Here is a 22,880-nt window from a genome sequence, read left to right on the forward strand (position 1 = left end):
CTTTTAGGACTTATTTCAAATTCGGCAACATTTAACATACCACCTGGAGCTTTGTGCTGTGGACATCTGTGTTTGGAGATAGGGCTCCCTGATAACTTCCTCAGCCAAGATGGGTAGAAATGAGATGGTTGTTAAAGGGCTTTAAGCTTTTTCCTCCTTAAAACTAAAAAACCAAAATCTTGATTGAAATTTTTTTTGACTTCTCTTTTTGGCAGACCGAACAGCCTCCTGTAAAATGTTGGAAAAATGTTTGAAATGCACAGGTGAGCCCAAGCAAGCTCAGGAAAGCATGATGGGCGACTGCCCTAGGGCAAGGACAGGTGGGGGTGGGAGGGACCTGATGCCCAGGGTGGGCTTTCACATCCACGTGGGACAGGTGGGGTCTGGACAAAGGGTGCAGCCTCAGTGTAAGAGTGGACGGGGCAAACAAACAACAAAGCCCCAGAACAGTTTCTCCCAGGTACTGAGAACCATGAGTCAGGGATGCTCCCCACCCAGGAGCTCATAGCTGCGGGCCTGCATTTCACTTGGGAGTGACCCCTCCTCATCCTGGAAGCTCTCACTGAAACCTTTTGGCAGAAGCAGCCCCAAGGATGCTTGTAGGAAAGACCCCGGCCTTGGCAGGAGTGCAGAGTGGGGTGCAGCAGCTGGTCCTTGTCTGTTCTGGGAGAACGGGGACCTTGATTCGCTCTAACTTACACCTCGTTAAGAGCACATGTCAACGATAGCCACCGAAGCAGAGTTGTAACTTCCAACCCCCAAATCGGGGGAAGGAACACAGGAAACACAGGCAATCCCCTAGGGACATAGGAAAGGCCAGAAATACCAGAGGGCCTGTGTAATCAGAGACACAAGAAATAGAAACACATGCAAATATACCAATTATCAGAGCACAAGTAAATGGACTGTAAAACAGCCAAACATGGAAGGAACGGGATGGTCAGTGTGCAGGGGTTTGACGTGTAGTCAGGGCCATAGAAAGTTGATGGGGCAAGATAATATCAGACTAAGTAGGCTTTATGTCAGAGGCACTCAGTTATTTCTTAAGATGCTAAATGCATAAGCCATAAAGAAAAAGACATTTAAAATTTTAACCTCTTGTATGCTATTTTAGAGACTCTCTAAACGAAAAGACAAGCCACAGAGAAAATCTGTAGCTGAGGAGACGCTGCTATCCTGACATAACGAGAATGTGCAGAGACCAACCAGATGGGCACACGAGGGCAGGAGAGACTGGAAGGGGCCCGAGCAGCACTCCCGGCTGGAGGCCAGACCAGTGGTGCCTCCCTGTATCCTTAGGAAGGCCTTGGGGCCCCCTCATGCCCTGCAGCCCGCATGAGCCTCAGACTGCAGCCCTGGGTGCTTCCCACATGGGCCCTGCTGTGTCCCCTCTCACCCAGGCCTCTGTGACCTTGTCCCACCCACTCCTTGCCCTCTGGCTCCCAGACTAGCCCCAGCCCTGCAGGCTGCTGTTCTTGTGACCCTCAGTGTGGCCTTGGTCACCTGGGCTACCCTGCCCCAGTCTGTGCAGTGCCCGTGTCCTTCTGCCTTGCAGAACTTGGTTCTGTGGTCACGTGTCAGCACCCTGTCCCTGTGCACACTCAGGGATGTCAGCTCTAGCACAACACCGACCTCTTTCTTTCCTTGCTGTGTCCCCGGCACTGTCACAGGCCTGGCACTCAGCAGAACCTCAACAGCACCACTGGTGGACATAAAGCAACTACCAACCAGGGCGCCTGGGTGGCTCAGCCAGTTAAGCATCCGACTTCGGCTCAGGTCATGACCTCACCGTTGACGAGTTCAAGCCCCACGTCGGGCTCTGTGCTGACAGCTCAGAGCCTGGAGCCTGCTTGGGATTCTGGGTCTCCCTCTTTCTCTGCTCCTCCCCTGTTCATGCTCTCTCTCTGTCTCAAAAATAAATACAAACATTTAAAAAAAAAACCCACAAAAAACAACTACCTACCATTCTGCCCCCAGGTGGACAAAACCAGTGTGCCCAGTGATGCCAAGTGTCGCAGCGACAAGAGGCCTGGTGGGGGCTGGTGGGGGCTTGTGGACTGATGTCCCTCAGACTTCATACTCGAGACCTGCTCTGCTGGGCCATGGGGACGGGACCAGTGCCCCGAACAAAGAGGCTGCACAGAGCTCCCCAGCCCCTTTCTCCACGTGAGTGCAGTGACTTTATGGCCCTTCACCGGGCCTGCAGCATCCTAGTCACAAACCTGCACACGCACACACATGCACACACTCACGGGGGCCAGGTGTCTGCTCCCTCAGGACAGGTCAAGTCTGGGGGACCCTAAAGGCACCTGGGAGGGTCCCCTACCCCTCAACGATGGGTAAGAGGGGGCTGGTGGGTGGAGGGAGGGAGCTCTGCTGAGGCCACAGCACGCGGGGCCAAGCGCTCAGCCTCCTGCCTGCATCTTTGGGCCCCAGCATTTTATTTTTGCCTTTTATCCAGCGGTAAAGGACTGTCTTAGAATGAAATGAATCAACACACCGAAGGAAATAGTTACTTCATCTGGAAAATCAAGTAGACATTTCTGTTTGTGGTAAACATGAACTAACGTGATTTATTTTATATCAATATTGCATATTGAATACAAACCATACTATCAGGAATATATTTGAAAGCTGTTTCTAAAGGCACTGAGAAAACAGTATAAAAAGTTACATTATAATATTTCCATTTTAAAAAATTCAGCAAGTCAGTCTAGATATTAAAAACTTTTCTCCTCCAGTAGAAACTATAAAAATATACAATTTGTGTTCATCTCCTCCTGTCCATCCATTCTCATGTTACATTTGATTTTCATATGTTTTCAGCTACATAAGCAAAAGCTACACGACACAGAAAACCCTAACCCTGTAATTGGTACTGGTAATGACATTTAAAGAGGAAGTGACCACATCTGCACCTCCTACATGCCATCATCTTCCCACATGATGTTTCAGGAAGGGTGTGGCTGTGAAGTAACGAAAGTGCTGACTCAGGGTCGTTCTGCTGGTGTTGACCCAGGAGAGGAGGGGACCTGGGCCCAGAGCGTTCAAGGGCCCCGGGTGTATGAGGGGCATCTCAGGAGGGGACCTGGGCCCGTTGAGTTCAAGGCCCCGGGTGTAGGATGGGCGTCTCCAGAACACAAGACCTGCAGAGCTAACTTCCAGGGGCCAGACTCTCTGTCAACAAAGCAGGACCTGTCCACCTGCGAGCTGACCGCTTGTGGGGAGGGGGTGGCGTGGGTGCCACGGCCCTCGGGGACAGGCGTGACTTGCTTCAGGGCGGCGTCTCGCCTGAGGCTCTCACCTGCCGCTCCTCTTTGGTTATGCTGGGGCCTGGCTACAATGTGCAAGCATGCCATGATGTCTCTGAATTCCACCTTTTCAGTCCTGTGTTTTCTGAGGTACCTGCTACATGTGTGTCTACTGCATCCTGACATGGGGGAGCCCTAGTGCATCGCAGGACATGGCCCCAGGCAGCCAGCCTGGGCCTGGGGTGTGGCCTCTCCATTGATGAAGTGAGAGGGTCAGTGACCTCACAGATGGGGACCCCAGATAGGTGCACAGTCACATCTGACAGAGGGCCAGGACCTGGGCTCTGGGTTTGACTAGGAAAGAAGGAAGAAGATTCTGCAACTCCACCCCAGGTCTCAGGGAGTAAGTCTCCAGACGCCCAGAGAGCACAGGCGTTTGTGCCCTGCAGCAGAACCGGGTGAGGAGGGCCTGGGGCCAGCCAGAGGTCCCCAGGTGTCCCTGGGTGGTTGTGCCACCATCGTAATGGTCAGGGGAGACTCCGGCAGCAGAAGTGAAGACAGCACAGCACCAGTGTCACCCTTTGCAAGGCCTCAGTGGGTGAGGAGAGGCTGCTGGGCTGGCCTTGTGTGTCCCAGAGGGCCACGCATTGACCACTCCACACCCTGGGCTCCAGTGGGTGACCTCCCGTGTCAGCCCCAGGAAGAAGCCCTCAGCTCCCAGCATCCCGCATGGGGGACCCTCCACAAAGCTGGCAACAGGCGCACCGGTGCCCCAGGGTGTGTCTAAGGGTCCTGCCAGCTAAACCCCGAGTTCTAACAAGGCTTCAGCATTAGCCCAGCTGAACATTGATACCCCAAAGCCCTAGGTGATGGAGAAGAAGGCCCCACACTGAAGGGTAGAATGTACCGATGGCGGAGCAGCAAGTCCCTGCTTGGAGGCTCCCACCACCTCCTGAGGCTCCCAGATGGGGGTGACTTGGGGGTGACTTTAGGAACAGATGCCCTTGTCCCTGAGGAGCAGGTGTGCGTCCACCACGGTACAAGCGGGCTCAGTGGAGACCTTCATACCCTGATGGCACACCCCTCGCTGATGGCACTGGCGGGGCGCGGAGGGGGCCCATCTCTGGTGGTGACCGTGGGGTGACTGGGACTCCACTTTCTGATTCACAACGTTGTGTCTGGGGATCCTACAGTTGGGATGTGTGGGTGTACAGTTCTAGAAAACAATTTCTGTCTTGTCTCTAATGATTCTTCCTGAGGTGGTGGTTGGAATCCCCATTTGAAAACCTGTATACAGCCAGCAACACAGCCTCCATGGACAACTTGACTTTTTTTTACCTCTTTTCTCTACGTTTCGTCCTTCTCTCTGCTTCCAAACCCAGACTCTGTAAACTCGAAATTACACAATGTACTGGAGACAGATTAGCATAAACCATCTTCAGAGGCCCATTAAAAATCCCAGAGACTTCCAGAAGGAACAGGATATCATCCTGTCAATTTCCACTCTGGGTGTGGCCTCAACCTCCACCGTGAGGTCGAGGAGCACGTGCTGCGTGTAGTAGTGAGGGCAGGACCTGGTGCAGACGGGCTCTTTTGCCTGGAACCTTCCAGATTCCTTCCGTGAATGGGGGCATGGTCACCTGTGGCTCAAAAGATTATATCCCTAATTTGTACCCAGGGTGTGGCTGCTCTCTTCAGTCCACTCCGTGGAGGCGTCGACCCGCCTCCACGGCGCAGGCGGAGCTGGGAGGTGAGCATGGGGATCGCGGGAGACCACACCGCGTGACTGGCCAGGTGCCCACTGCGTCCTGGAGAGAGGGGTGTGCCCTGCCAGGCTGACATGTCTCACTCTGGCCACTTTCTGGAAAATGGTGAACAGACTTAACACCACTTGGCATTGAAGGACTTGCGTGACATTTTACAAAGTACGCAATATGCTATTGCACACGCTGCCCACACCTAAGGAGGCCTGGACTCGTGCAGCTTTGCAGAACGTCTCTGACCCCCCACCTGCCATCGCAGCTGAGGGTAAGTCTGGGCGTGCGGAAGAGGCTAGCTTTTAGAAACACCCGCCCTACGGCAGGAAAGCACACTCGGGGGCTTTGGGGGGCATCAGTGTTGGCAAGGCACTCCTGGGGAACATGCCGGGCACCCCACCCTGGCTGTGGCTTGCCCATGGGGGTGAGTCCAGGGGCTCGCGCTTGACAACGGGTGTGGTGCCGGGAGCTCTGCAGTCACAGCCCAGTGTAGGGGGCTGGTGACCGTGTGCACAGAGGTGGCGGGGAGGATCTGGCTCGGGAAGGCCATGCACATGCTGCAGGCAGGCACAGTGTGCGGGGCGTAAGGGCGCCGGCTCCTTGCCGGGTCTGAGTGGAGCCCTGCCGCTCAGGTGAGCCCCCAGCATGCTGTGCCCCAGGTGCGGAGCATACAGGTGGGGTCTGGAGTCTGACTCTGTCTTCAGGTGTATCCTGGTAGGGAAAGTGACCAGCTGTCTCTTGGCCACACCACCGGCTCCCAGCCACACCTGGCCTGGGGACACGAGGTAGCCGTCTGCCGCGTCCTCAGACCCAGAGTCGTTCTCCAGCTTGACGGGCACATCAAGTGACAGCATGGGGTTGCACGGGGCTCCCGCGGGCACCGGCCCCCCTCGAAACTTGGCGTCCTCGGTGGAATAGCCCCCCGCTGCGAGACGCTGCCCTCTGGGCGGAGGGAGCCCATTGTCCAGGCTCCCCTGGGGAAACGGGCAGCTGGGCAGAGGGGGCCCCTTGCAGCCGTCCTGCAAGGCTCTGCTCGTGCGGCTGGCATAGGCACTGGGAGAGTGGCTTCCTGGGTGACAGCCAGGTGAATTCCGGAAAGCAGTAACCCCACTGCTATGGACAGTGCCCTGAACACCGGGGCAGGACACGCAGGAGCCACGGGACACGGTGTGTGTGGAGAACGGGTCACTCTTACTGGGTCCCAGCTTCACGTTGGTGCCACCATCTGGACCATGTTTCCCTGTCATCCAGTTCAGGTGCCTCACGGGTCCAGGCGCCTCAAAGCAGCAACTATACGCAGGTCTTTCCCTCCGCCCCCTGGCTCCGGGAGTGCTGCCAGGCACCCGCCCGTGCTCCTCTCCTCCCCTGTCCCTGCAGAGAGGAGAGGACCCATCAGGGCAGGAATGAGGATCATCGCACCCACTTGGGTGGGGTCTCCAAGGGAAGGCACTGAATTGGCATGATACTGGCTGAACCTGCGAGGGCTGCAGTGTGCGGGGGCCCAGCCACACCCCTGCTTTCGGCCCACCCAGCAGCCCTATGACCCTGGCACCGGCATCCTCCCGTAATGAGCCTCCCCTGGCCTCTTGGATGACCTGGGGTGCCGGGCAGGAGCAGGGAGGGCGTGTGCCACTCACCCCGCCCTAGGGAGGCACCTCGATGAGGCGTACGCCTTGTGTCAAGGGTCAGACCCACCCAGCCCAGACGCAGAGGGCCCCGTCGAACTGTAAGGCAGACAGATGCCCTCTCTCCAGCGGCTTCTGTGAGCCAGACCCTGCTGCTGGCACGCAGGCCTCCACCTCACCACGCCTTGCGGTGTCAGGGCTGGCACCTGCTGTGACAGGGGAGACGGTGCCCCAGAGGAGCGGGTGGAGCCCTGCAGCCACACAGCCAGGCCAGTCCTCCAAGAGGAGACCCCCTGGTCGGGGTGGGGGCTGGGGCGGGGGCCCATGGGAGGAGGGAGTGAAGAGGGTTTCTGAGTGAAGGTGAGGGCAGAGGACAGGGTGGTCACCCACGGTCCCGGCTTCAGGTTGAGGGTGAGTGCACAGGTCGTGACAGCCCCGGCTGAAGCACCTGCTGTCCCCTGCCACACCTCAGACATGTGAGGACAGCTCCCAGGTGTGCCCCTGTGCGCCGCACTCCCTCACGGCGAGGCTCGCCTGTCATGAACAAAGCCACCAGACCAGCAGACGGCGGCGGCTCTTTGCTCCCTTCACGCACAGCTGGGCCACAGCACCACTTACCCGGCGGCCCCCTCGGGGTCAGAAACGAGGTCCGGGCTGCTCCTGAGGCAGGGACATGGGGCTCTGGCTGGAACCCGGGCCCAGCAGCCTGCATCCGCTTGTGCCTTGAGCGCTGAAATGTTTTCTCCAATGCCCCTCCCTGTCAGGGTTTAGACGGGGGAACGGCAGTCACCATGAGTGGCTCAGCACAGACACCCACACCCTCCGGGGCGTCTCCCGGGAATGCACCCCAGCATCAGGAGGCAGCGAGAGCCCCCGAGGGACACAGACACATTTCGCCCGTTTAAAACAGTGACACGGTGCGTTCGTGAAAGTACCTGCCAGGCAGTGGGGTTTTCCATGCGATGCTGGGTCACACAGACTCGAGGCGGCTTTTGCTCTGCGAAGAACAGATAATAGCAACATACGTGGAGATGGCGTTTTTGCTGCCGGAAGGAACTAACACCGTGCCCGGTGCTGCTGTCACGCCTGGGAGGGGGCGCAGTCATAACTCACACTTTCCGGTTCTTTCTAGACTGTGAAGTCTCTCCGTGGCTACAGATTCCAATTCACATCACTCATCAAGCCAATAAAGGGCTAAAGAAATTGCTTCAGAAAATAGACTTACACATAAAATGCGCTTTTGTTTTTCTCCGCAGGACCAGAATGAAAATACAGTCAATTTTTGTGATTTCCACTAATTGTGTTCCATTAACTCACCACGCACGCTCAGTGACTATGGAACCGTCTTTCCTAGGGCAGTGAGCACACACTCACTCACACAAATCACAGAGCTCCTCGTCTTAGATTCTAAGCAAACTCAGCCTCATAGACGCTATTTCATTATTTTCAAAGGAACAAAACAAGCCTCAGAAGTGTAAAGTGACTTCCTTGAGGCCACCTCTCTAGCAGATGTCAGCCTTGGACTCAAGTCCAGGCCAATGGGCCTCAGAACCACAGATCCCTATCCTATATGCTGGTCCCTCTCCATCCTCTGGCCATAGCTGTAAGGACCAGAGACAGGGGAGCAGAGGGGGGGAGCAGAGATGAGGAACCAGAAATGGGGGAGCAGACACCGGGGAGCACAGAGCGGGGAGCAGAGATGGGGGAGCAGAGATGAGGGAGCAGAGACAGGGGAAACAGAGACAGGGAGCAGAGACTGGGGAGCAGAGACTGGGGAACCAGAGACAGGGGAGCAGAGATGGGGGGCGGGGAACCAGGGACAGAGGAGCAGAGACAGGGGAGCAGAGACGGGGACTACACTGTCACCCTCATCTGCAAACAAGAGCATCTGGTGACAAATTCTTTGGCACACTGCATGTTCACAAATGAGTGCTAAATCCCTTGAATAGGACTTTGGAGGACAAATACTTTAGTGAGTTCGTGAATTGATGCCAGTTGCGGGAGCACTGGGTGACTTGTGAGCCACAGGCCCCCCCCCCCTCCCTCCCCCCGTTCCCCGCCGCAGGGGCTCTGGCGTAATCAGCCTGCACTTTCCGGCGCGGGCACCAGGGGGCAGTAGGAGTCCTCCTTGCATGCCCCCAGGAGCGAAAAGCCAAGGGAGGGTGAGATTTCCCTCTACTTGGTTTCAGGGCTGGAAAAATGGGAAAGAGGAAGCTCAGTGTGGGTTTCAATTATGACAAGCCAAAAAAACCCACAAAAAACAAAAAACCAAAAAAAGGCTAAAAACCGAAAGCTCTGGGACGGTAAATGAAGGTGGGAGTATTTCAGAGTGAGGGGCTGGCAGCGGAGGGGAGGGACAGGGAGAAAGCAGGTGTGGAGACTGGTGGCCTCTGCTTGCGGGCCCAGGTAGTCTCAGGCGGCACCCTCTGGGGTTTGGCACCTTGAAGAGTCAGCTTGCTTCCTCCCTCGCCTGCTTTTAGTCTTCTCCCTTGGGTAGGGCATGTTTAGGACACGGTGCATCTTTCAGAGGGCATATATGTTTATTTTTAAACGTTCCAGTAATTGCCGTCTCAGCATGCTGGCCTGGCCACTGCTCAGGGTGGCTCTGTTCCTGGAAGCCACCCCCTGGCCCTGCACCTGAGACCAGCAGCAGGGAGGTGGGGGCTCGTGACCTGCAGACCAAGGCAGACCATGCCACACGGGCAGAAGGGAGAGCCTTCTGAGCCCCCCTCCCCGGAATGGGGGCCCTCCTTCCACTGCAGCTGCTGTCAGATTTTCTCACCATCTAAAGGTCAACTGGAATTAGTCAAAGGTTATTTGTGGACACTGAAGAGGGACGGACCCTCACACCCACAAAAGGGAGAGTCACAAAGAGAAGACCCCTGGGCACTACCTGCCATCCTGGCGCTGCGTGGGCAGGCAAGCAGGAATCCCCTAGACGGGCCACAGAGCCCTGGGACTCTTCTGGAGGGGACCCGGTTGTGGGGGAGACGCTTGGCCAAAGACTCTTCATCCAGACGTCAGCAGACGTGTAAGTAGGACCACAGGACTCAGGACTAAGAAGGGGATCCTGGTAGAGGCAGTGTTCCCACCGGTGATGTGGCTTCCAGGACAGAGGCACACACACCGCACCCAAAGTGACCCACGGAGGGAGGCAAGCAAACGTGTCAGATGCTGCTGTCACAGAACTAAACCTCATCGGCCAACACAGACCTGAGAGCTGAGGGGTTTGGACCAGCCCCCTTCTGCACTCAGGCCCATCCCCATCAGGCAGTGCTTTAAGGGACTGATACCTTCCCTGGGGAGGCACCAGGACCTAGGAAGCCAGACACTCTTGGGCAAGGGAGGGGAGAATCCGTAGGCTGTGCACCTACCTCCTAAAAGGGCCCAACGGGGTTAAGGGGCAGGATCTGAGACTGAGGCTCTCCCTGTTGGTGGGAGACAGGAGGGGGGACAGGGGCTTCCTGGAGGAGGAGATGAGGTCTGGCCAGTACGCACAGCGTCACAGGCAGGATGCAAAACACACAGTGACAGCATGCTGGCGAGGAGGGTGCTGAGCAAGCCTCCCTCCTGGGGTGAGTGCCCTGTGGCCCTGGCAGAGGGGTCTTTGCAGCTGGAAAGCTATACTACTTTGATGTAACTCAACCTGAGAGCCCAGCCCGCCTCCAAGCGATTGGGTCTAAGCCCTGGTGGGTCTTAGTCGATGCAGCCCTGCAGCGGGGAGCTGCTGGCTTGGCTGAGCCCCACTCTAGGGACAGCCACTGAGGGATAAAGAAGTGGGTTGGGGACTCAGAGGTCTGACATGTTGCATCTGTAGCAGGTACAGTCAGATCTCAGACACCCTGCCTCCCCACCCCCCTCCCTTGGTCTTACTCATACTGTGTGGAAAACACAATTCACAGACGCACATTTTGAATCACTCTCAGGACACTGACCCAAAAAACACAGGCCTAGTCTGTTCCACAAAGTTGAGGTGTGAATCGCCTAGAAAACTCGATGTGGAGTGTTTTCTAGCACTGAAAAGCCGAGAAAACTCGGCTGGGCAGAAGCGGCAGCCGTGTCCCCACTGCCTGGGCACCGGTGCCTCCCGCATCGGTCCCTGCACTAAGCCCTGTGCGTGGACGGAGGGACCGCGCAGAGGAGAGAAGGCTGCGGCCCCCCACCTCCCACCCCATGATGACCAGCGCTCAGGGCACCTGCTTCGAGGCCGTAACTGGGGGATCAGGGACACAGTGGTGCAGGCGCTATGTGGTACCACCACTCGCAAATATTAGTGTGAAAGCACTTCCTCTGCACATTCTTTCCTACATAACGTACTAGCTTTAAAACCACCAAACTTCTCAAGTTATTGCTCGCCGGAAATGAAGAAAGAATAGAAGATTCCAAGTGCCAAGGCTCTTGTTTTAACCGCCAGCAGCAGTGAGCGTGGCTGTGTTTTAAGGGACTTTCACTCACTTCGTGTCCACTGAGCCTGAGACGTCCACCCTGTGCTTCACTCTCAGAAACGCACTCTTCATTTTCATCTCCGCCACGGAAGGAAGGAGGACGGGCACCACGATGCAGAACAGTGACAGCCGAGGGGGCAGGACTGTCCCTGATGGAGTCTTCCTCTTCTGTCCAAACAGGAATTTTAGTTTTCCTTGAAACTGCATTGTCTGGTGTGTTAAAGACAGAAACGGAGGTGTGGTCACAGAGCACACTAGCAACACCATCAGAGAATGCAGAACTTACATTCTCAGGAATAGAAATGCGGAGAAAAATCTTATCCTGAGCCACTTAGGAGACACAAACCAACAGTTCTTCCACACTTGGCCTCCTGGGCATGTGGACTATCCCCAGGCCTCCAGGACAAGTCACAGTTTCTCTGGAGTCTCCATCATCTCCTTTAACTGAAAAGCATGTTCTCGTGTGCACATTTATGTGTACGTGGGGGTGTGGGTGTGGGAGCTGAGCCTCACACTCTGGGCGCTCGTGTGCATCAGCGTGAGATGCCACTGGCCCATCGCAGAGCCGTCAGCCACCCCTGGCAGGATTTGCTGGAGGAGGTAGTCTCTGAGGGCTGTTCCAGATTTGACTCTCCATTTCAGAATTGTCATTCCTTCACTCATGATGATAAAGCTTGGGGACAAGTTCATTTTATCCAGAGTATATGACGTGAGTTAAAGAGCCAACAAGTAATTTAGGAGTTTGTGATAAAAGAAAATAAAAGATCCTTCCACAGTGGAAAAGCTAATCTAAATTACTAGGTGACTTCAGGGCATTCCTGATGGAATGACCCCACAGGGCACGTGGGTGGCTCAGTCCATTGGTTGAGTGTCCAACTGTTGATTTAGGCTCAGGTCATGATCTCAGGTTGTGAGATCGAGCCCTGGGTCAGGCTCTGTGTAGAGTGTGGGGCCTGTTTGGGATTCTCTCTCTTTCCTTCTACCTCTGTCCCTCCCCTGATCATTCTCTCTCTCTTTCAAAGTAAATAAACATTAAAACAACCCCACAATGTGTCCTTTTCTCCCCTGTCCTTCCACCCTCTCCTCATCCCTCCCCTCATCCACCCCCTCATCCATCCATCCATCCACCATCCATCCATCCATCCACCCCTCTATCCCTCCATCAATCCATTTTCACCATCCATCCCCCCATCTTCCCATCTTCCATCCATCTATGGATTCACTACATGAACAAACATTTGCAAAGCACCCACTGCTTGCTAGTCATGTGCTTGGTGTGGAGGATTCAAGGCAGTTGTGTTCAACATCCAGCCCACCAGAGGGAAAAAAAAAAAAAGCCCTGATTTGTTATGTTTGCCAATTTCTTTGGTAGAAATATTCCCATCACGGCTGATTTCAAGCTACCAACTAAATATCAACTAGACCTCCAAATTTCTGATGTTGTAACACTGGGTTCTCACGGGCAGCCTTAGCCAGTGGAAACAGAGTGGCTTCCAGAGAGTCACAAGGGAGTGCCGGGAAGAGCCCTAAGTCATGCCCGCTCCCCTGTTCTCAGTGCATTCCTTGTAAATGCCTGAGGCGTTTCCAGTGTGCGCAGAAATGAGTTTCACAAATTAATATAATGGAACTTTTTTCAGATAAGTGTCTTTGGGTTGTTTCCTCTATTCAGTGCATCGTTTTACAGTTTCATTTTAACCTATATTTTATTTTATTAAAAAAATTTTTTGATGTTTATTTATTTTTGAAGGAGAGAGAGACAGACCGTGAAGGAGGAGGGGCAGAGAGAGAGGGAGACACAGAATCTGAAGCAGGCTACAGGCTCTGAGCTGTCAGCACAGAGCCCGATGCAGGGCTTTAACCCATAAACCACGAGATCATGACCTAAGCCGAAGTCAAAGGCTTAACTGACTGAGCCACCCAGGCGCCCTCTTTTTTAATCTACATTTTAATTTATGCATGATTGTCTAGTAAAATACCTCCAGTGTTATGTCATCTGGAAATAAGAATTTCCAATTTACTAGGAATTGGTTATCCAATTTTAAAAAGTGAACATTCCTTATCAGCCAATAGATAGAACAAAATATTATCAAAATAAAAGACTTCATGCTCAACCAATCACCTAAATAAAAGATAAGCCATTATGTGTACGCCTGGTAGTAGCAGACTTGGGACCATGTTGCAAATAAAAAGCTGCTTCTCTTGTGAAGGTCCCGGTGGAGTGAAAAGGCCTGCAGAAATGTGCAGTCATGTGGGATGCATCTGCTGTAGGGCTGGGCCTGTCCTGGGTCCTCAGAGCTGGTTCCAGAAACATTCCCACTGTCACCCACCAGCAACCTTCTTCACTATCCCCGTCGATCAGGGAAATAAGCCCAGGGAGCGTGAAGCCGCCATCGCAGTAGCGGATGACTGAGGCCAAAATATTGCCACAAATGACACATGGCCACTGGGAGGCAGCCTGGATGGAGTGATTCCCTCAGCTGTCATCCCTCTGGGTAAATGCACAACCACCTGGCAGGGTGGGTTCCCAGAATGGGTGATGTGGGACCCTGGGAGGGCAGCATCTTGGGTGAGGCCTCCAACCTGGAGAGGGGTCAGCCAGGTGAGGCTCCCGGAGAAGCACATGTGAAGGCAGAGGGGGTCCTGAGTCTTGGGGAGAGTCCCCAAGACCACCCCAAGTTCAACTCACTCTCGCTGGCCAGGGCGGAGCAGAAAGTTGGGGAGGCTGGGCAAGAAGAGCTTCAGGAAGGACATTACTGGGGTGCCGACATCTGGGAAGGGGCCTGGGTGTGCAAGGGAGGGACATTTTTATTTCTTCTGCTCTTCTGAAATGATTAAATCTGTGTCATGTACGAGCAATGTTTTTATTTAAAAAAAAAAAAATTGTTAATGCATAAAGACCAGCCAAGAGGAGAGGGTTGATGGAAAATACTGTCTCCCCGGCTGAGCCTAGCCTGTGGTGGGGCTATGCAGTCAGTGGGTCTCTGATCTCAAGAGTCTGCTCCTCAGCCCGGCACCCACAGACCACTCAGATGTGGAACCGCTAGGGCGTGCATCTCCGGGGGGCCCCTCAGAAAGCAGCGAGGAACCTCGGGGGCCCGCGGTCTACACTGTGGTGCACACGGCCGGTGTGAACACAATGGAGAGGAGCCCACACGAGGTGGGACAAGCTAGCAGGCAGGACACCCAAGAGCTGCTGTTGACTGCTGACGACCGGTGTGGGCTCCCGCTGGTCTGTGGGTGCCTCTCCAGGGCTCCCCCTTTTCAGAGCCATTTGGAACCCAATTTGGAGGAACGCCCACTGTCCTCTGCTCGCCTTGCCTCCAATACAGGCTGAGCCCCTCTGGAAACCCCCAGCCCAGCCCTGCGGAGCACTGGAGGCGCATCTCTCCTGGGTACCACGGCCCAGGTGGGGAGATAGAACCCCGAGGGGCCCACAGTCCAAGGGTGGAGGCTGGGGAGGAGGGCACGCCGTCATGTGGGTGGGGGCAGCTCCGCACACATCCGAGGGCCCTGCCCAGGGCGCTGATGGCCGAAGGACACGGGAGTGGGGGGAGCTGGAGGGGGAGGGGGTCCTGGGGTCAGAGGTCATGGTGTGGAGCTGCTGCGGAGGGTGGGGAGGACGCTGGGACTGCTGGGAGCGCGAACCCCAGGAGGCTGCGTAGAGCCGGCTGGGAGGTGCTGCAGCGGGGGCGGGGGAGACGCTCTGTGGAGCACAGCTGCGGGGGTGCGGGGTGGGCAGAGGTCTGGGTGGGCGAGGGTCCGCTGTGCCAGCCCCAAGGAGGACGTCCGCGGCCCCCCTCTCAGCCCTTGGCCGAGGAGCCCGAAGAGCAACGGAAACGGACACCCCAAGCCTCTACTTGAAAGAGAAGAGGTGAAAACGGCAAGCCCGGGCCGAAGTGGGGGCTCGCGCCAGGTTGCGGGGTGTGCTGACGACACGCTGCTAAGGGGGTTTCAGGGAAGGCGCGACCAAGCCAGTAAAGCCCAGATCGGAGTCTGGAGGCTTCCTCCCGGCCGCCGGTCCCGCCCCGGTCCTCGTGCGCCGCTCGCCACCCCCCTCCCCCAGGGTCCGCATGCACCCCCCGCCGCCCCCACCCCCGGATCCGCGTGCCCGCGCGCCCCCTCCGCTTCCCCCACCCCGCACGTGCGCCTCGGGGCGCCAGGGGGCGCGACTCACCAGGAAGCCCGAGGTGCTGTCCAGCAGGCAGCGCACGCGGCACACGAAGCAGCGCGTCAGGAAGGCCGAGAAGTCCGCCTCCTGCGCCCGGAGCAGCCGCCCCAGCACCGCGTCCTCTGCGCGGGCACCGGTGCGGGGGTGAGGGGTGGGGGGGAGGGCGCGGGGGGTGGGGGGAGGAGGAGAGAGACCGAGAGACCGTAAACACAGACTGACAGCACCGCGGTGTGCACACGCGCTCCCCCCTGCACGCGCACACACGCACGCACACGCACACACACACGCCTGCCCACCTTGCCGTGTGCGCGCGCACACACCCTGCTTCACACTCACAGCTCACTTTACACACCCACAGCCTGCCTCCTACACCCACACCCGGGCTCACACATCTCGCCACACATACACACACACACACACCTGCCCGCCAGGCATCCCCACACGCCCACCCCGTCCACACAAATGCCCACCCCCCACCCCCTTGCAAGCACACACAGGTGCACGGGTGCTCCCCTGAGCACCACTGGCATCCCGCTGTCTCCCCACCTCCTCCTCGCAGACACAGCCACTCTGACCGAGCTGGTCTTCCTTGTCCTTTGTCCCTAGAAACATCCCTTCAGTACGACTGCAGGGGTGACTGGGGGTCAGCTGTCGTGTGTTTTGAGCTTTATAAAATGATACTGTGTTGGCACCTGGGTTTTTTTGTTTTCACTCAGCTTTGTGGGGTAAATCTTGCTGTTGTCTGAGGTTGTGGTGGAAGCTTTTCTTGAGTCGTTTACAACTTCTGGGGGAGTGTGTGGAAGAGCGGCGACCCCCGTGGACGCCACCCCTTCCCCTGGCCTCCTGTCTGCTCCACGACCTCTAGGGGAGCTGGCCCGGTCGTGATGGGTCAGGGGCCACGGTCAGGAGGAAACACTTGCCCACAAGGGGCAGTGTCTCTGAACAGGACTTTTTACAGGTAAATCTGACTTGGGCCTAGGATTTCCAGAGGGGAGCTTGCCAGGTGACAGACAAGCACTGCCTCATTTCCTCAGGTGTGGAGGATGCGGGAGGGGTGGCCCTGGAGAGGGGAGGAGGGTGCGGTGGGGGGGGGGCTGGAGAGGGGAGGAGGGTTCGGGATGGGGGACTGGAGAGGGGAGGAGGGTGCGGGGTGGCCTGGAAGGGAGAGGAGGGTGCGGGAGGGGGCCTGGAGAGGAGAGGAGGGTGCGGGAGGGGGAGTTGGAGAGGGGAGGAGGGTGCCGGAGGGGGGGCTGGAGAGGGGAGGAGGGTGCCGGAGGGGCAGCCCTGGAGAGGGGAGGAGGGTGTGGGAGGGGGGTGCGGAGAGAGGAGGAGGGTGCTGGGTGGCCTGGAGAGGGGAGGAGGGTGCGGGAGGGGGAGCTGGAGAGGGGAGGAGGGTGTGGGAGGGGGTGTGGAGAGAGGAGGAGGGTGCGGGAGGGGGGGCTGGAGAGGGGAGGAGGATTCGGAGTGGGGGGGTCTCCCAAGGAAGGCGAAGCAGGACGAGAACAGATGGTGGTCAGTTCTCCGGAGGCGCCCACACCTCTCCAGGAACGGCCCCAAGTCTCAGGCTCACTGGGGACCCGAAGACCCACCTGTGTCTGATTGCAGGGGCTGCCCGAACACCACCTGGGGAGGGTCCATGGCCCAGTGCAGCTGACGGCAGAAGTCCTGGCGGTCGTCCACATGGATATAGTCATAGATGTTCTGGTGCATCACGTCCGTCTGCAATATTGCAACAACGGTTCCAACCTGCTTTATTCCAGTGATTAGTCATTGAAGAGCTGTCTCAGCCACAGCTGTGAAGAGAAGTCTCACAGGAAAGGCAGGCCTCTGGCTGGAGGACACTTCCTCCCTGGGAGGACATAGGTGTCCAGCCTGGAATGCCAGGCCCCCCACCCGCCCGCAGCCCCCCACTCATCCACCAGGCAGTGCCCTTGAGGGCAGAGCAGGAGGCTCAGAGATCAAACACCTGGGCCCAGGGTAGCCACTCTTCTCCAGGACTGGAGAACTCATCAAGCTGTGTGTCTATCATGGGGACACTTTGTGTCATATCACAACAGTTTATTAGGAAAGTGTCCTTAAGAAGTGAGGTGGGAACTGCCAGGTGAGACCAGAGCCATAAGGTGAGACAGGAGCTGCCAGGTGAACTGGGAGCCATCAGAGCACACAAGAGCCCGGCCGGGCCTCCTGGCCAGGGACTTCCTTCATCCTGGCTCCTCTGTGCCTGGCCGCTGCTCCCATCCATGGTACCACGAGGACCTGCAGGTCCCTAGCCCTCTTTCTGCTCCTCTGTCCTCCCACCTACCTGAGCCCTGAACACAGAGGCTAGCCCTCGAAGGCACCGGGTCCACACTTGGAAGCTGCATTTCAGGGCACAGCGGCCACAACTGTGGGCTACGAAGACTGGCTTCCCAGGAACGTGACTATTTTGACCGTTAGCAGACGTATTCAGAGTGTGTTGATAAATGATGAAGGCCATGCACATCTCCCCGCGACCTTCCCTTAACCTTCCCTCACTCATTATCCGCACGGAGAGCCTGGCCCAACAACACCTGAATAACCTGGCAGGTGCCCTTGGCCTCTTTGGAAAGAGCCACTTCTAAGTTTGCATCATTTCTCAACAGGATCGTTACGAAAACTAGACGGAGGGAAAGTCCCTGAAGAATCAAGTCCAGAAACGAGGCTACTTTTTCAGAAAGTAACCAGTATACTCACCCAGATGGATGAGACCCGCTGTCTGTTCAAGGGGCCCTACTCTTGCCCATAGCTGCATGGCTAAGGCTCACTGGGATCCCTACGGGTCAAACAACCTCAGGAAAGCAGAAAAGGAACACGACCGTAACTCGAAGGCTGCACTACAATTACCTGCGCACTCCTTCGTCCAAAGAGATGTCTTCAGACAAACAAGTGCTCACAGGCCAGAATGCTTGCTGTCCCTGGTCATGGTTGGCCACGTCAGAGGCTCTGGGTGTGAACGTCAGGCCAACAGGCAGAGACCAACTCCTGGTGGAGGCGAGGGCACCAGGCTTTCCCTCCAGCTCAAGACCTGATGGCTTCCACTCACCTGCCAGCTCCCACCTCATCTGGTGGCCCTGTGATCGCGCGTGCCCTTCCCATAGGATGCTTTCTGAATAAAGTGTGATTCAGCATAACACTTGGCTGAAAAGTGCCCACATCATATGCATACAGTGGATGCGTGAGTTCCCAGATCAGGAAACAGGACACAACAGCTTCCCAGAGCCCCTTCCCTCCACCCCCCGGGGCGGTCATGGCACAGACTGCCCACACCGTAGGCCGGTTATGTTCGTAAACGGAATGCTGTTCTTAGTGTCCGTCCTCTGTGGTTGCACATCACAGTTGTAACGTTCTCCCACGCCGCGTGTGTGGCGCCAGTTTCTCGCGTCCGTGGGGTGAGTGTCTCCACCTGATTCCACACGCCGCTGCTGTGTCTGAGCAAGTCACGCCCAGGGGTGGGGTTCCTGGGTCAGGGGTGGCAGAGGGCCAGCATTAGCGGATGGCACCAAGCGCCCTTCCAGAGTGAGGGCACAGATCCACACGCCACTGTGGCGGTGCGTGCCAGCGCAGTCGCTTGACATTGCGGCCGACGCGAGGCGTCCCCAGCCCTCTTCATCCGAGCCGCTGTGGCGGCTACCACGGTTCCGCACCGTGGTCTTCACCCGTGCGTTGTGAGCCGATGAAATTGTGCATCTTCTCACGTTTTTGGTCTTGAGGTGTGCGTGTGAGCACATGTACGCGTGTCATGTGGGAGTGTGCGTGTCGCCTGTTTGTGTCCTTCTCTCAAATTTCCATTGAGCTGTTTTGCTGATTTGTGGGTTCCTCATCTGCTCTGGACATGGGTCCTCTACTGCGTGGGCTGTGATGCCAGAGCCACTACTCCCTGGCCTGCCTTTCTGTTCTCTTAGTGGACCTCACACGGCCAGTTCATCTGTCTGTCTCCTCATGGGTGGGGTCTTGCCCTCATCATCCTCACCCATCTCCTAACTGGGTCCTGAAGCTTCTAGAAACTTCTGCCATTTATTTATTGTGCATGCTATGAGGTAAGAGCTAGGATCAAGCTCTCTTTAAGTTTTTTAAAATGCATTTATTCGAGAGAGAGAGAGAGAGAGAGAAAGCACAAGCAGAGGAGGGGCAGAGAGAGAGAGAGAGAGAGAGAGAGAGAGAACCCCAACCAATCTCCATGCTGACAGCACAGAGCCCAATGTGGGGCTCAAATTCATGAACCGTGAGATCATGACCTGAGCCAAAATCAAGAGTCAAATGCTCAACTGGCTGGACCCCCCAAACGCCCCCAGGATTCATTTCTTTCCCATGTAAATCCAGTTTACCCAGCTCTGTTTGTTGGCAAGATGGCTATTTCCCCACCACGGGACAGCGCCCCCTTCATTGTAAATCCCACACTGGTGCACACGTGCCTGCTGTGAGCTTCCAGTTCTGTCTTGGGGTCTGTTCATCTAGCAACTGGGTCCTACAGGAAGTCTCATGTCCGGTGTGTAAGTCCCAGTAATCACTGCTGCTGCCCCCTGGCCCTGGAGACTCCCAACTTTCTGCATTCCCAAAAGCTCGTCTATCTCTACCTGGAAGAGCTGCTTAATTTTCATGATAATGTCATTACCTCTGTAACATGATCTGACATCTTTATAATGATAATTGGAGTCCTCTGATTCATGGATATGGCACGTAGTTCTGTTTATCTGGTTCTTTAATTTCTGTAAATAATGTTTTATATTTTCTGTGTGAGATACTAAATACCACTTCGTTGACTCATTACTGCGAATTCTGTATTCTTCCTCCTGCTGCAAATGGATGGCAGCTTCCCCGCTACAGTCTGATGAATGGAAAAGACTGCTGACCTCCGAGCACTGGGCAGTCGTAGTTCCCATGGGAAGTTTGTAACAGGCACTGTCTTTCGGTCATTCTCTCGCGAGCTTTGGTGGGTGACCCCACGCTTTGTAGAATCCCAGAAGGTTGCGTCCTTGGACGCCCTGTTCATGTCTCCCCACACCTGAGTTAATTAATGGAAAGGATGTGTGGGATTAACATGGAAGAGGGGCTCTGTGGCTTAACCAAAACAAGACAGAGACCAATGGCGAGGGCATGATAAAACCGGAAGAGACGTTTCTGACTCAGGCAAATTGAAAGACATAGCCAATGTGGACACTTTCTAGGTTGGGCAACAAAGGTATAATAACTACTGTGACATATCTGACTGGTCTTAGTCTCCCTTAATCTCCCGGAGTCTGATCCCTATAAAGCGGGGTCAGTGACAAGTGGTGGAGAGATCAGTAGAATAATTATTCAAATAATGTATAAACAGGGACGCCTGGGTGGCTCAGTCGGTTAAGCGTCTGACTCTTGATTTTGGCTCAGGTCACGATCTTGTGGTTCTTGAGTTCAAGCCCCACATCGGGCTCTACACTGACAGTGCGGAGCCTGCCTGGGATTCTCTCTCTGCCCCGCTGCCCCCCCCCCCCCCGCCCCCGCACATGCATGCATGTGCTTCTGCACATGCGCTCTCTCTCTCTTTCTCTCTCTCTCTCAAAAAAAAAATGTGGAAAAACAGACACAGCTTTGGTCAACTAAAGCCAGCCTTATTTTAGCTCTAAACTACCGTTTCTGGAGTTAAGAATAACTCCAGAAGTCATGACCAGTTTTTACAGCCCCATCCCCGCAGCCCTCATCCTTTTGTGCAAATTGCACACGCACCTGTTACCTAGCCTGTGGGATTCCCAACTGCGCCCACGCCCTTGCCCTGGTTCAAACGGGGACAGCTCTCCCCCAGCTGCCAGCCTGGGGGAGAATGGACCCCTTCTTGAATCAATAAATGTCAACGGCAACTAAAACATGCATCTAAAATCTAGCTGTTCATCAAAATGACTGCTGAACATGGTTCCTGACTTTTGGAACCTAATTGGTTCCTGACTTCTGTTAAGTATTTTGCACAAGGAGCTCACAACAGCACAAAACTGTTCTGATATTTTCTCAACATGTTTTACATAAATAGAGGCAATGCCTGATTTAATGGCATTTGGAAACAATTTCTTTATAATAGAAGGCAAAATTTTATTTTACATCCAGCACTTGCAGAATAACCAAGCTCCAAAAAACGGACTCTAGTGAGCACGTTCAGACCTGGGACCAAAGCCTCGCCTCAGGACACTTGCACATCACCAAAGCCACCTCCCGGATTATGGCTAAAGGTAGGCAGTTCTGGGTGTGTCTGGAGAATTTGCAGGGCAACTCAGCAGACAGTGATAGGGACTGAAGTTGAGTTCTGAGCATGGAAAAGGCAGCCCAGACCACGTTTTTCTAGAATCAGACCCCGCACACGCAATCGAGGGGACAAAGAGAGTTTGCCATTTGGGGGCTGGAATCACGTCGTGTCCGCAGCCTGGTGCTGGCCATCTGCGGGTCCCTGAGCTCCAAGCTGCACGAGGGGGCCCCGAGGCCAGAGAGCTGTGCGAGCACAGCAACCTTGAGAGCACACGTGGGAGGGCTGAAGAGGGGAGGAAGGGCCTCAGCTGGCCATCCAGGTGCTCATGTGTCTGGGGCGGGTGATGCATTCCCCCCACTTCACATCCCCCAACACCTGCCCCGCATGTCTTCAGGAGGTGGAGGTGCACACAAGGACACAGTGATGGAGCCCAGTTGTCACCCACTGCCAGGAGCAGCCAGTGGGAGAAGAACCACGGGCCACCTCCCTGAGGCGTGGCTCGTGGTGGGGACGCCTCCCCACCGCCGAGTGTCACCAGGTGCCAATGCCCGTGCCCTGCACATGGAAGAAGAAAAGGAGGCTCAGAGAGAGCAGAGCCAAGGCTTGTCCCCGTGGTGTGCAGGGCGGCCCTGGAAGCACCTCCTGGAGATCACACCCACGGCATTTTGTCCACTTGCCACGCGGTGGCCCTGTGTGTGGGGTCCTTGCCGGAGCCACACCTGCACGTGCTGCAGGGGCCAGTCCAGGCCACAGGGTCGGCTGTCACCAGCGGCTGCCCTGTGGAAGAGTGGGTGTGTGCACGTTGTCTGTCCAAAGATTGTCCCGGGGCCAGCGGCAGGGAGAGGCCTGGTCAGTGGCAGCCATCGGTCCCAGGTTCAGGTGGCAGGAAAGCAAATGTAGAGGCGTGTGCAGTGACAGACACTTCAGTTTTGGGAATGATTCAAAGTGACAGTCTTCATGGAAATTACATCAAATGCTCCGAGCAGCCTCAGGGGCCTCAGGCAGCCTTGAATTTTCATGTGCCGGGGACCCCCATTCTCAGATCTTGGCTTCCACCGCCCTTTGCTTCTGGGCATCCCCTTGCTTTTCCGCCCGTCCTGTGGGATCTTTGTTTCTAATTCCACGTACTGCCTCTCAGCTCCTTTCATCACTTGGCTCTGATCCCGGATCCTGCACACATTTCCCCTCCGCTGGCGAAGGTGCTCTGGGCACTGCAGGAGGGAGGTTGGGTCCTTTGAGACCACACCCAGGCCAGGTCCGCCTGCAGGTAGCCTCCCCCAGAGTCTGGCCAGCATCCCAGTGGGCATTTCCTGCTGGCTAGCCCTGGCCTGGGGCACCTCGGTGACCTCTCCACCACCCAGGAGCCATGGCCTCACCCTCACCCATGAGGGTGTCTCCAGAATGT

General features: G+C 55.9%; 1 protein-coding gene across 8 annotated transcripts in view; it reads right to left on the reverse strand.

Annotated features, from left to right (window-relative positions):
* Window positions 1–2,556: 2,556 nt before the first annotated feature.
* Window positions 2,557–22,880, reverse strand: part of AHRR (aryl hydrocarbon receptor repressor) — a 102,424-nt gene continuing 82,100 nt past the window's right edge. For 7 of the 8 annotated variants that reach the window (XM_047848418.1, XM_047848415.1, XM_047848420.1 and 4 more), the window contains 6 exons: window positions 16,836–16,965; window positions 15,253–15,368; window positions 11,089–11,288; window positions 7,569–7,630; window positions 7,252–7,390; window positions 2,557–6,379 (listed from right to left, as the gene is read on the reverse strand). In XM_047848418.1, coding sequence (XP_047704374.1) covers window positions 5,326–6,379; window positions 7,252–7,390; window positions 7,569–7,630; window positions 11,089–11,288; window positions 15,253–15,368; window positions 16,836–16,965 — 1,701 coding nt within the window. In that variant the 3' untranslated portion in view covers window positions 2,557–5,325. Of the gene's footprint in view, window positions 6,380–7,251; window positions 7,391–7,568; window positions 7,631–11,088; window positions 11,289–15,252; window positions 15,369–16,835; window positions 16,993–22,880 lie in introns of all 8 variants that reach the window. The other variant, XM_047848419.1, reaches the window with a different exon arrangement.

Source organism: Prionailurus viverrinus, unplaced genomic scaffold, assembly GCF_022837055.1.
Source record: "Prionailurus viverrinus isolate Anna unplaced genomic scaffold, UM_Priviv_1.0 scaffold_63, whole genome shotgun sequence".
NCBI classification, from domain to species: Eukaryota; Metazoa; Chordata; class Mammalia; order Carnivora; family Felidae; genus Prionailurus; species Prionailurus viverrinus.